Source organism: Condylura cristata, unplaced genomic scaffold, assembly GCF_000260355.1.
Source record: "Condylura cristata isolate star-nosed mole 26May11 unplaced genomic scaffold, ConCri1.0 scaffold00039, whole genome shotgun sequence".
In the NCBI taxonomy this organism is placed as follows: Eukaryota; Metazoa; Chordata; class Mammalia; order Eulipotyphla; family Talpidae; genus Condylura; species Condylura cristata.
In genome coordinates, this window is record NW_004567140.1 from 5677080 (window position 1) to 5688584 (window position 11505).

At 49.7% G+C, this 11505-nt stretch overlaps 1 protein-coding gene across 1 annotated transcript in view; it reads left to right on the forward strand.

Moving 5' to 3' along the window:
* The window catches only part of HERPUD1 (homocysteine-inducible, endoplasmic reticulum stress-inducible, ubiquitin-like domain member 1), a 10718-nt gene extending 574 nt beyond the window's left edge, over positions 1-10144 (forward strand). The window contains exons 2-8 of the mRNA XM_004693545.2: positions 2571-2648; positions 2736-2810; positions 3758-3888; positions 5944-6066; positions 6565-6915; positions 8423-8528; positions 9399-10144. Coding sequence (XP_004693602.1) covers positions 2571-2648; positions 2736-2810; positions 3758-3888; positions 5944-6066; positions 6565-6915; positions 8423-8528; positions 9399-9560 — 1026 coding nt within the window. The 3' untranslated portion in view covers positions 9561-10144. The remainder of the gene's footprint in view (positions 1-2570; positions 2649-2735; positions 2811-3757; positions 3889-5943; positions 6067-6564; positions 6916-8422; positions 8529-9398) is intronic.
* Positions 10145-11505: the final 1361 nt, after the last annotated feature.

An 11505-nucleotide genomic window follows, 5' to 3' on the forward strand; every position in this document is an offset into this window, starting at 1 on the left:
CTTCCGTCTCCTGTCACCTGGTCTCCCTGTGCCCCCAAACCCTGGTGCTGTCACACACCTGCCCCACCTCCCCAGACCCCAGATCCGGCTTCCAGAGTGAGCCAAGCGCCTGAAATAGCCCTTTGACCTTGGGCGAGTCGTTTCACCCTCCAAGCCTCAGTTACCCCCAAGGACGGGGGGCCCGCACTAGGGGTCACCCGGTGGCTGGACACAAGCAAGCATAAGTGCTGGGGAATGAGTTCTCTGCGCGTCGCTTCTCCAAGCGGACAGGGAAGGGCAGGTGCCAAGCCGTGGCTGGTGGCTGGAGGAGCGCAGTGACCGCCCAGGCAGTTGTGCTGAAGGGCCCACACCCAGGAGCCAGACGTGGCCCTTCCCCTCTCGGTCCCCCTTCCGCCGGGCCCCTCTCGGTCCAGCTGGACCCGGTGGCCTTCGCTTGGTTCCAGGAGGCGAGTGCACTCTGGTGCAGTGACTTAGAAGGGAGGCCGGCTTTGGAGTCGCCTCCTGCAGAGTCTGGGTTTCACCTCCATTACTGAGAGTTCCTCACTTTGTTTTGGTTGACACATCTGTCAGTATCACTCCTAGCCCCGCCCTCCTGGCTCCCACGTGATTGAGGGAGCTGGACCTTCCTGTATTTACTTTCTACTCTAACATTATGTAAGTGTCAGCAGTCTTTACTGTCCACAAGTGCAGTTCTCCAGCGAACAGGAGAGGGCATCAGGGCAGGAAAAGATGATGAAGCTGTGCCTTGTTGTCTGAAAGCTTACGCTGTGGGGTAGCTCTCGGCTCTGGTTGTTTGGGTTCCATGTTGTCAAGAACAGAGGAGTGAGTTGGCCTCCTGAGTTGGCCTTTTGAAATCTGCTTATTTATTTAATAAGCTTCCATTCCGTTGGTATTCACCTGGGAGCTCGTTGTAGTTTCACCATAGCTCCTTCCAAGAAACCAGGTGGCCAGGCGCTGAGTCGGTGGCTTTTAGGTACACAGAAAGAAGGGTGAAGCAGGTGTGTCTCTGTGGTCTCATTTGGTAAAGGTAGTTAGTGTTTTGGAGAACATTGCTTGGGGACTTCCTTTGGTGAGGAACAACACTGCAAGCAGAGTAAAGACCCAAGTCGTAAGCAGGTCTCTCATATGTAAATTGTGTTACCCTTAGGCCTGAAAAGCTCAGCTCATTTGTTATAAAGGAAGGCAAGAAGCCTAGCTGTTTACTTAAGTTTTTTCAAATCAACTTCCTGGGTAAAAACACTGTCAGTTCAGGCCTTTACGAGGGAAAGCAATTCAACTCCAGGCAGCTGTGAGTTTCAAGCCTGCTCTTGTGTGGAAGTCCGCTGTGAATCGGGATCCCACGGCGCACTTCCACACTCATGTGGGCAGCAGTTACCCCCGGAGGACAGCCACGTACCTCTAACATATTTCTGTCGTTTGTTTTGGTTGCAACTATCCAAAAATCGTGATCTATTTAGATAAATGGATGCAGTTATTTTGTTTTGTTTTCCACAGTTTGCTTTTTGAAGTCTCAGGCTGCTCACTGGGAGCAACTTCATGCCACATTTTGTGACTGGTGATTGTGGCACGAGGAGCTGGCCAGTTGGCCGTGCTCTCCACGTGCTGATTTGCTGGGCACGTACATTTGAGGCATTATTTTTAAAGTACAGCTTCTAAAGGAGTAAAAGTAGATGTTAAGAGTGAGAATTGTGTTCGGGTAGAGTCCTTGGCTTTAAAATCACTGGAGTGGAGAAGAGGGGCTGGCGCCTTGCCTTTCACAGTGGCTGACCTTGAACAAGCCCATTTCAGAGTCCCCTTACAATAGTTACTGACTCTTACAGGATTCTCGTCTGAAATGTTAGGCACACCCCGCCTGCCTCTTAACTGCATTTGTATGCCAGAAAAAGTCTCTGAGGACTTTAGTTTATCATGGCTTCAAGTTACCTTGGGACAATGTTTTGGGTGTTTTGGGTGAAGATTGGCCTTGAAAGTACTTTGGAGCTTCCTCTGAGACCAAACTAGGTTTTGAAGATAGCTGGTGACAGAGAGCAATTCCCCTGAGAGTTGAGAAATCAGATAGGTTTCCTTGGGTTTTGTGGACTGGAACAAATTTATTTGCATGTTAGAGATCACTTTGGTTTTTTTTAAAGGTATATTTCTGTTTATGCTTGTAAGAACGGGGGTCTAGGACAGCAGTGCGGGGTGAGGGGATTCACCAGACAGTGGGGAGCAGAACAGGCAGAGAGACTGAAACACACTGCTGAGGGGAGCAGCGGGCCGGTCAGGATAGGTCTGCTGTGCCCTGTGGGTCAGCTCCCTGGGCTGGGATCAAACTCATGTTGCAGTGGCTGGAGATAATTTGATAGTGCTGAGACTTAACCCCTTATGCCACCAGGGAGACCCCAGAGATCAGTTTTAAATTCAGCACTTTCAAAATAAAAAGTTTAATATACAGAGAAAAATCTGAAGGAAAATCTTCTCCTGTGATACTGGAGAAAAACGCACATATTCATTATTTGTATAAAGCAATATTTGGGGCTTGGGGACTTGTGGGCTGAATGCTGACCTGTCTACTTTCTCCCCGTGCCTAGTGTCCAGAGGACCAGAGGTTAATTTATTCTGGGAAGCTGTTGTTGGATCACCAGTATCTCAGAGACTTGCTTCCAAAGGTACCCAACTCACACATTAACTTTTGAATGTTTTATAGCACCTATCACGTTCATTCGGGCCTTAAAGTCTCTCCTTGCTACTTTTAGCAGGAAAAGCGGCACGTTCTGCACTTGGTCTGCAACGTGAGGAGTCCTTCCAGGGTGCCGGAAGCAGGCTCGAAGGTACGTCTGCTCTCTGCTCCTCCTGGCAGGGACACGCTGTGTCATTCAGACACTGGTGGAAAGAAAGGTTGGGTCAAAGAGAGAGGCTCCCGAGCCTTTTTATCAAGTAATAGATTGCCTTTTCTTTGGAGAAAATTAGGGTTGGAAGTTGTTACCAACACAAATAAGAGAGTTTATTAAATAGTGGCAGATTATTTCATCCATGTTTTTGTGGAAAACTGGAGTCACCCCTGACTCCACCTTCTAAGGTGCAAGTTCACCTGAGTGACCGTGTACCCAGATCACTGAACTAAGGCACGTTGTGGGTTTTTATAGAATTGAGTACTTAACACGTTTCTTTTAAGGAAGCTTAGATGCCACCTCTTTTTTTTAATGAAGAAGAAATTTGCACCGTGATTATTTTACTTAGATAGGAAAAGACCAGACTGTCAGGTGGCCTCTACAGACTTAAGCTTGATAGTCAGACTCATTCAGATACACAGTGTTATATTCTAATGTGGTTTGGGTTCTACATTGGCACTGCAATGTAGTTCCTGAAACAGCTGAACATAGCTGTTGAACATATTTAACTTTTTAAATAAGAAGTATTTTCATAAGAAATTTTAAACTGCTGGTTATTTGTAAATCTTGCTGGGCAAATTTAATTTCTTCATTGAGTAAATTCAACGCCTTGTTTAATTTATGATCAGTAAACTTTCCCACCAGTGATAATTTCAGTAGAGGATTATAATGAAACTACAGGACAGTTACGTTAGGGAAAAATAAGGATGTTTTAGTATTTATATATTGAAATTGTGTTGACCAAATTTTAGATTATTGCATCTGGCTATGGTTGTCAAGTGCGGAGGTTGGGTGGGGGACTTACGCTGTCACACAATCCTCTAGCTGGGTTTCAGACGATGGCATCAGACCCTTTGCTCTGATATTCCTGCATTCCACTTGTTTAGGGTGCTGAGTCTACAGAGCAGCCCACCGGACTTAATCAGGGGCAGTCTGCTGGGGACCTCTCAAGTGATGGTGTGAGGCAAAGGGAGGTTTTTCGGAACCCTCCTCCCTCTGGAGGGGAGAACGTCTCCAGGTAAGTATGATAAAAAGAATGTGCACCTTTTCCATCAATTGAAGAATAAAATGTATTTTTACTATTCGGTCATAGGCTGTACAATGTGCAAGGTTTTGCTTTATTGGGGCTGTATTTTAAAGATCTCATAGATTTAAATTTCTTAAGGCAGTCTTTTTTTTTTTAAGATTTATTTATTTGTGCATACAGAACTGGGGTAGAGGCCAGAGGCTCAGGGGCGGCGAGAGTCTTCACCATAGATAGAGTGGGGTGGGGAGCAGAACAGGCAGATCGACAAAGTACACTGCTGATGGTTGCAGCGGGTTGGCCAGGAGAGGTCTGCTGCGCCCTGTGGTCACCTCCGGGGCAGGCGGGAATCGAACTCTTGCAGAAGTGGCTTTAGCTTCTCAGTGCTGTGCTTTAACCCTCTGCGCCACCAGGGAGGGCCCTAAGGCAGTCTTTTTTTAAAGATTTTATTTTATTTATTTATGCATTCAAGAGCTGGGGTACAGGCCAGAGGTGTGGGGGCAGGGTGAGAAGATTCACCAGGACAGAGTGGGGAGCAGAACAGGCAGATTGTCTGAAATACACTATGCAGGGAGCAGCGGGAGATGGAGGAGGTCTGCTGCGCCCTGTGGGTCACTCCCTGGCCGGGGATCGAACTCAGGCCATAGTAACTGATGGTCGCTTGATAGGGCTGACACTTCAACCCACCAGGGTGGCCCCAAGACACAGTCTTCAAGGAAAACATAAGCAAATAAGTGTGCATATACTGAAAATAGAGGCACTTCCCCTCCTGCATGGATGTGCTTTGCCTTTTCTTGACCTCATGAGGGAATTAGTGCCGCTGCAGAAAAAACAGCTGTTGTAAGCACAGCACAGCTGCTCTGGTGAGTGGCTTTGTGCTTTGTTTATTGTGACAGTGGATGACAGGAGGTGAAGAGATTAAGAAATGTTCTGCCAGGGACTGTGTTGGTGGTGCTAGGAGAGGCCATTTCTTTCCCATGGTCAGAGCTCTTCCTTAGCACAAGAGCCAGAAGAGACTAGATGGTCTGAGGTTGGAATTTCATAGTTCTTGCACCACTTTATTATGGAAATTCCTGTGGGGGAAATAATTTGTTAAGTACATGTTGACAAACTGCCCCCCTCCTTGCCCCTGTTCCCCTTTTCTCAGTAATTTTAATACTTGATTGTTGATCAGGTGAGGAGGAAAAAGAGTCGAGCAGTTGTTACTCACGGGAATGGGAATTTGAAATCCACGCAGAAGTAGAGGGAGTTATGGATGAACCTCCACATGGCGTCTCAGGCCGGTCTTGCTCAAGGCTCTGCTGTGCTTGTTCCCTCTGCTTTTCCAGATATCATGTCCCTTCCCCCCACATAGGCAGCACGTACCTGAAAACCTTGTAGTTATCCCCCATTCCTGCAGGGCCGCCTGCAAGCTGGCAAAAGCACTAATGCTCTCATTTCCATGTGCTATAACCTTCTTAAGTGATCAAAAACGGTGATATACCAAGACCTGCTTGTACTGGGATAGTTTTAGAAATACTCTGCATGTGGAATTGGACTAGAGGCTGTCACATGTACATGGATGTTGCATTCATTATTGGCTAGAAACACTTAAAGCTGTCTCCCTTGGGCCTCCCTGTGGCCCAGGGGTTAAGTGTCAGCGCTGTCACTGCTACAGCCTGAGTTTGATCCCCAGCCAGGGAGTGACCCACATAGCGCAGCACACCTCTCCTGTGTCCCCGCTGCTCCCCTCAGCAGTGTTCTTCAGCAGATCTGCCTGTTCTGCTCCCCACTCTGTCTCTGGGGAATCCTCACCACCACGCACACCTCTGGCCTACACCCAGTTCTTACATACATAAGTAATGAAAATAAATATTTAAAATAAATTTAGTTCTCATTTATTTAGACTAAACCAACTCAAAGGGAGCATTTTAAAGAAATCTGTCATATGTGGCATTGTCCTGGCAATAGTGGCCCAGCCTGTCAGTATATCATAGGCCTTTGTCACCCAGATAAATGTTTGATATGCTTAAAAAATAAATGAGTGAATAATAAAAGTGTCTGTCTTAGGCCTGAAGCTCCCCAGCTGGCGTTCCAAGGCCTGGGGCCTGGCTTCTCGGGGTACACACCCTACGGCTGGCTGCAGCTCTCCTGGTTCCAGCAGCTGTACGCACGGCAGTACTACATGCAGTAGTAAGTGGGTCGGTGCGGGTGTGGCCAGGCCTCCCGGGAACGGGCCAGCCGCCTGCCTAGCCGGCAGCTGGGGAGGCAGGGGTGAGCCCAGTGCGCTGTGGGCAGCTTCTCGGCGCCTGTTCCGTGGGGTTCTGGGGGCGGAGTGTGAGGGGAACCCAGCCAGTTTATATGTTGGTGCGGGGGTGCTTGTGTCGGATACACAGTTTGATGGCTCGGTTTAGAATTTGTCACTTCCTGTCCTATTTGGTATCGTTGGAGTTTTTAACTGGAAATTTTTAATTTGTTGCAGTACCACTTTTATAGTGGCCTTGAGGTTTAATTTCAGATGAAGGTCACCCTGGGATTTCTCATAAAAAGGCATTTGTGGGTGGGCCTGCAAGTAGGGGCCCCCGAGTCCAGGAAGCTCAGCGAAAGGCCCCACGTAAATCAGGTCGTGAGAGCCGCAGTCCGCTCCGTGCTCTGCTCTCACAGTACCTGCCTCTGTCGTTCCTATTTTAGTTTGGCCGCCACGGCTGCATCCGGGGCTTTTGTGCCCCCACCAGGTGCCCAGGAGCTCCCTGTGGTCGCTGCACCCGCCCCGGCGCCCATTCACAACCAGTTTCCCGCCGAAAACCAGCCAGCCAATCAGAACGCGGCTCCTCAAGTGGTGGTCAACCCTGGGGCCAATCAGAACTTGCGGATGAATGCCCAGGGCGGCCCCCTGGTGGAGGAAGATGACGAGATCAACCGGGACTGGCTGGATTGGACCTACTCGGCAGCCACCTTCTCCGTGTTCCTCAGCATCCTCTACTTCTACTCCTCCCTGAGCAGATTCCTCATGGTCATGGGCGCCACCGTGGTCATGTACCTGTAAGCTTCCACTGCGCGTTCCCACCCTTACTGGGAGTTACACGGCCCTGCCAGCCAGTCGGGCACAGACGCTGCGGTGTTTGAGCAAGCTCAGTCATCGCTGAAGGCAGTGCATTTAAGTGTTGTGTCATTTCTGGCACTTTCCACGCAGGGAACTCTTATGGTGGTGGTGCAAGAGCGTGCTGTGTGTTTGTACTAGAATATTCTCTTCTGTCCCAGGTACGTAAGGTACCTGCCACCCTCATGATAAACCTCGAGAATACAGCCACACAGAGGCATGGAAAGGAACATTCTGTTTTATTGACGGTCCTAGTTAGCTTTACTGCCTATGGCTGCCTTCCAGGGTGAGAGTCAGCACCCACAGGTAGCATGGCCCTGAGAGCCAGGGAACATCACAGACCTGGCATGGCCGAGGTGGTGTCTCGAGGGGTGATTTTGCACCAGGCCCAGCTCCCTCCTCCAGATTTGAACATCTTTGATCATGTTTGGAGACATTGTTGATGGTCACCAGGGGGGTGGCATCTGTTGGCATCTAGTGTGTGGAGACTAGGGGTGCTGCTAAGCACCCCTGCGGCACAGAAAGCGCCAGTCCAGCCCAGCCCAGCCCAGCCCATTGAGAAATCGTGTCCATTGAGAAATCCTGGCCTAGATGACATGCCCTTGCTTAGGCTAAAGCCTGAAGATGAAATCTCCTTCACAGTAAAAATGCATTTCTATTTTAGTTTTTTATGATTTTTAAAAAGATTTATTTATTTATGCACACAGAACTGGGGTACAGGCTAGAGGTGCAGGGGCGGTGAGAGGATTCACCAGAGGCAGAGTGGGGCACAGAACAGGCAGATCCCCTGAAACACACTGCTGAGGGGAGCAGCGGGCAGGTCAGGAGAGGTCTGCCGCGCCCTGTGGGTCACCTCTGGGGCGGGGCTCGAACTAGCACTGAAGCAGCTGTGGCTGGCTTGCAGTGCTGCATCCTAACCTGTTGCGCCATCAGGGAGGGCCCTTAAAGATCTTTTTAATGGAGAAATATTTAGAGTAAAATAACCAACACTCCTATGTCCAGAGTTAATCATGTTAATTCTTTGTCACATTTGCTTAAAGATTGGGGTTTGGTTGGTTTTCCAACTAAAACTTGTAGTTGATTCTTTACATCCTGCAGTCTCTAGAGGCATCTGTTTTAGTGACTCGATTTAGGTCTTACTCTTACATCTTACATATGTTACAGCCACAATTCTGTGTGTGTACTGAACTCCCCCACTCTGTTCAGGCTTTCAAGTGTTAAGTTCAGTTCAGACGAGCAGCTTATGGCTGCTGACCGAGTGAAGGTGGCTGCACCCGGACCCTGAGTGCAGGGGTCCAGCTGGGTGTGATGGGGTGTCTGGGTAGACAGGCTTGACCCTGAACTTCTGGTCAGGATGCTCTGAGTGGGGGATGGGAGCGAGCGGGTCTTGCCTGATTAAACAACTTCTAAGTGCTGAGATGGACGGACCTCTCTGTGCTTCCTTTGAAGGCACCATGTCGGGTGGTTTCCCTTCAGACAGAGGCCGGCTCAGCACTTCCCGGATGATGGTCCTCTTCATGAAGCTGTGAATCAGGACCCCAACAATAACCTCCAGGTAGGGGCTTCTCGTGGAGCCAAATGTGAGAGGCTGGGCACCCAAGTCCCCAGTGTCCAGTGTGGTGGCTCACCATCTTACTAGGGCATCTGCTTCAGTATTTAAATATTTTCAGTCTAGGAGCAGTAACTACTTTTTTTTTTTTAATTTATTTATGCATAATGAACATATACCAGAGACATTCTACAGGGATGGAGTGGGGAATGGGATCAAAAACGGGGTGGGGAAGTGCACAGGACTTTGGTGATGGCACACGGGTGGTTTGGTGATGGGAAGCCCACGGGGATTACAGCTGAGATGGAAAAAGGCACAAAATGATGTAAAAACAAACTGTTATAATAAAAGAAAGATTTATTTATGCATACAGAACTGGGGTACAGGCCAGAGGTGTGGCGGGGGTGAGAGGACTCACCAGAGACAGAGTGGGGCGTGGAACAGGCAGATGGACTGAAACACACTGCTGAGGGGAGCAGCGGGCAGGAGAGGTCTGCCGCGCCCTGTGGGTCACTCCCTGGTCGGGGATCGAACTTGTGCTGCAGCGGCTGCGACAGTGCTGTGCTTAACCCGCTGCGCCACCAGGGAGGGCCAGCAATAACTACTTTTAAAAGATTAAACGTGCCGTAGTCATCAGCTCTTTGTTAAGTGTGTCAAGGCATACGCAAATGACATTTCTCGTGTATTCGGTGGTCGGTAGCCATGTCCGCCTCGGAGGCTGCTGGGAACATCTCTGCCACGGCAGAGCCCTGGAGGCACGAGAAAGGCCCCGCCAGCCCAGCGTGCTCGCTGGGTCCTGCCTGCCCGGCCGCTTTCCCATGGGGCGAGGGAGCGGGGCTGACTTCTGACTTGGTTCTCCTTGTGTCTCGCCCACAGGGAGGCCCCGGTCCTGAGGTCGAGGACCCCGACCAGCTCCCTGCGGACCGCGTGCTGGGGGAGGGGCAGAGCGGCCCCTCGTTCATGAGCACGGCCTGGCTCGTCTTCAAGACTTTCTTTGCCTCTCTCCTTCCCGAAGGCCCCCCCGCCATCGCACACTGACGGCGCTCGCGCTCTGGCTGTTGGAGACGTCCTTGAGCGTGGACTGGATTGTGGGGCTCCAGCCAGCTGTCCCCCCCGGACGCAGCGGGGGCACAGGATTCCTAACAGCCCACGCGAGTGGCGCGCCTTTGCGGCCAAACAAAAGCAGAAGGCAGGACAGGAAGCCGAGATACAAATTGATGAACAAAAAAATGCTCGCGGCTTCTCATGTCTTTATTCTGAAGAGCTTTAATATATACTGTGTAGTTCAACAGACCTGTGAGTAGAAGGCCCTAGTGTCGCATGTTCACGCCTGAGGAGCTGCTCCAGACGTGTGTCTGCACGCGTGTTTGTGCATAGGTGTCAGAGGCGCAGAAATGGTTCTGCTGGTGCGATTTGATTCCTGTTGGAATGTTTCAATTACACTAAGTGTACTACTTTATATAATCAATGAAATTGCTAGACATGTTTTAGCAGGACTTTTCTAGGAAAGACTTCATGTATAATTGCTTTTTAAAACGCAGTGCTTTACTTCAAACGAAGGGGAACTTTGCAGAGGTGACGCCTTTGCGGGGTTTTCAGTTCAATAAAGCTTTACTATGAACGACCCGGGCAGAGGCTCGCTGGCAGTTTACTTCGTGTCTGTGGTCGCTGACGGCCCACAGCTGAGTTGCTTATTGTCAAGTAACTTCTGGTGCTTTTTTTTTTTTTAAAGATTTATTTATTCATACAGAACTGGGGTACAGGCCAGAGGCTCAGGGGCGGTGAGAGGCTTCACCAGAGACAGAGTGGGGAGCAGAACAGGCAGATCGACGAAGTACACTGCTGAGGGGAGCAGCGGGTGGGTCAGGAGAGGTCTGGCTCGCCATGTGGTCTCCTCCGGGGCAGGCGGCAGGCGGGAATCGAACTCATGCGGAAGTGGCTTCAGATTCTCAGTGCTGTGCTTTAACCCGCTGCGCCACCAGGGAGGGCCAAGGTGCTTTTTTTTTTTAATGAGAAGACTTGGCATTAGCGATAAGGCCACGGAAGTGTGATTGACCAAGGACCTACCGGGGTTGGCCCACGATTCCCGATTTAAACGGTTCTGGCTTCCAGGCAATCGCCAGATTTAAACGCAGTGGCGGGAAGAGCCCTGCACCTTGGCAGGTCTCTGGTCGTTTTTCCTGCTCGTGTCGTGCCTTTGTAGACTGAGCTTATTCTTGGTGGCTTCAATTCTTGACTCACTCTGAGGCTCATCTCAAAGCACAGCTTCCACATGACTAGGGTGTTTTTAGCAAAGGAAGTCAGTCAGTTTCTTCTATCATGGTTGTGATCATTTAAATTAGTCGTCATTACTGGAAACATTTACATAAACATTTATGTTTACATTCACTAAGGAATTCACAGCAAGACTCACAGTAACAACAGTATTTTTTTTTTTACATAGAAGAACTGGGGTGCGGTTCTGACTCTGACTCACCAGAGACATAATGAGGAGCAGAACAGGCGGATCTACTGAAACACACTGCTGAGGGGAGCAGCGGGGAGACAGGAGAGGTCTGCTGTGCCCTGTGGGTCAGTTCTCAGGCTGGGGATGGAACTCGTGCTGCAGGGGCTGTGGACAGCTTCATAGTGCTGAGGCTTAACCCCTTGTGCCACCAGGGAGGGCCTCCACCACAGCTTTTAAGTTCGGTTTTTTTTTTAAGGTATGTTACATTCTACTTTAGTAGAAGAAACATTTGAAATGAGCTTGGGGTCAAGTCCATTTGGAAATCTGCGGTCCATTCTTTCCTCTGCAGGCAGGCTGAGGTCCTGAATATGTGTGTCTGAAGTGGGGGCTGCTGTCTGTGCTCAGACCCCCTGGAGCTAAGCAATGAAAACCTCGCTTGGAATCTAAGAAGTAAGCATGTTGGGTTAGAGGTGACATTTTACAGAATCAGCAGTGAAAATAAACATATTTTATACAGCCAGGCGGGAGAAGAGAAGC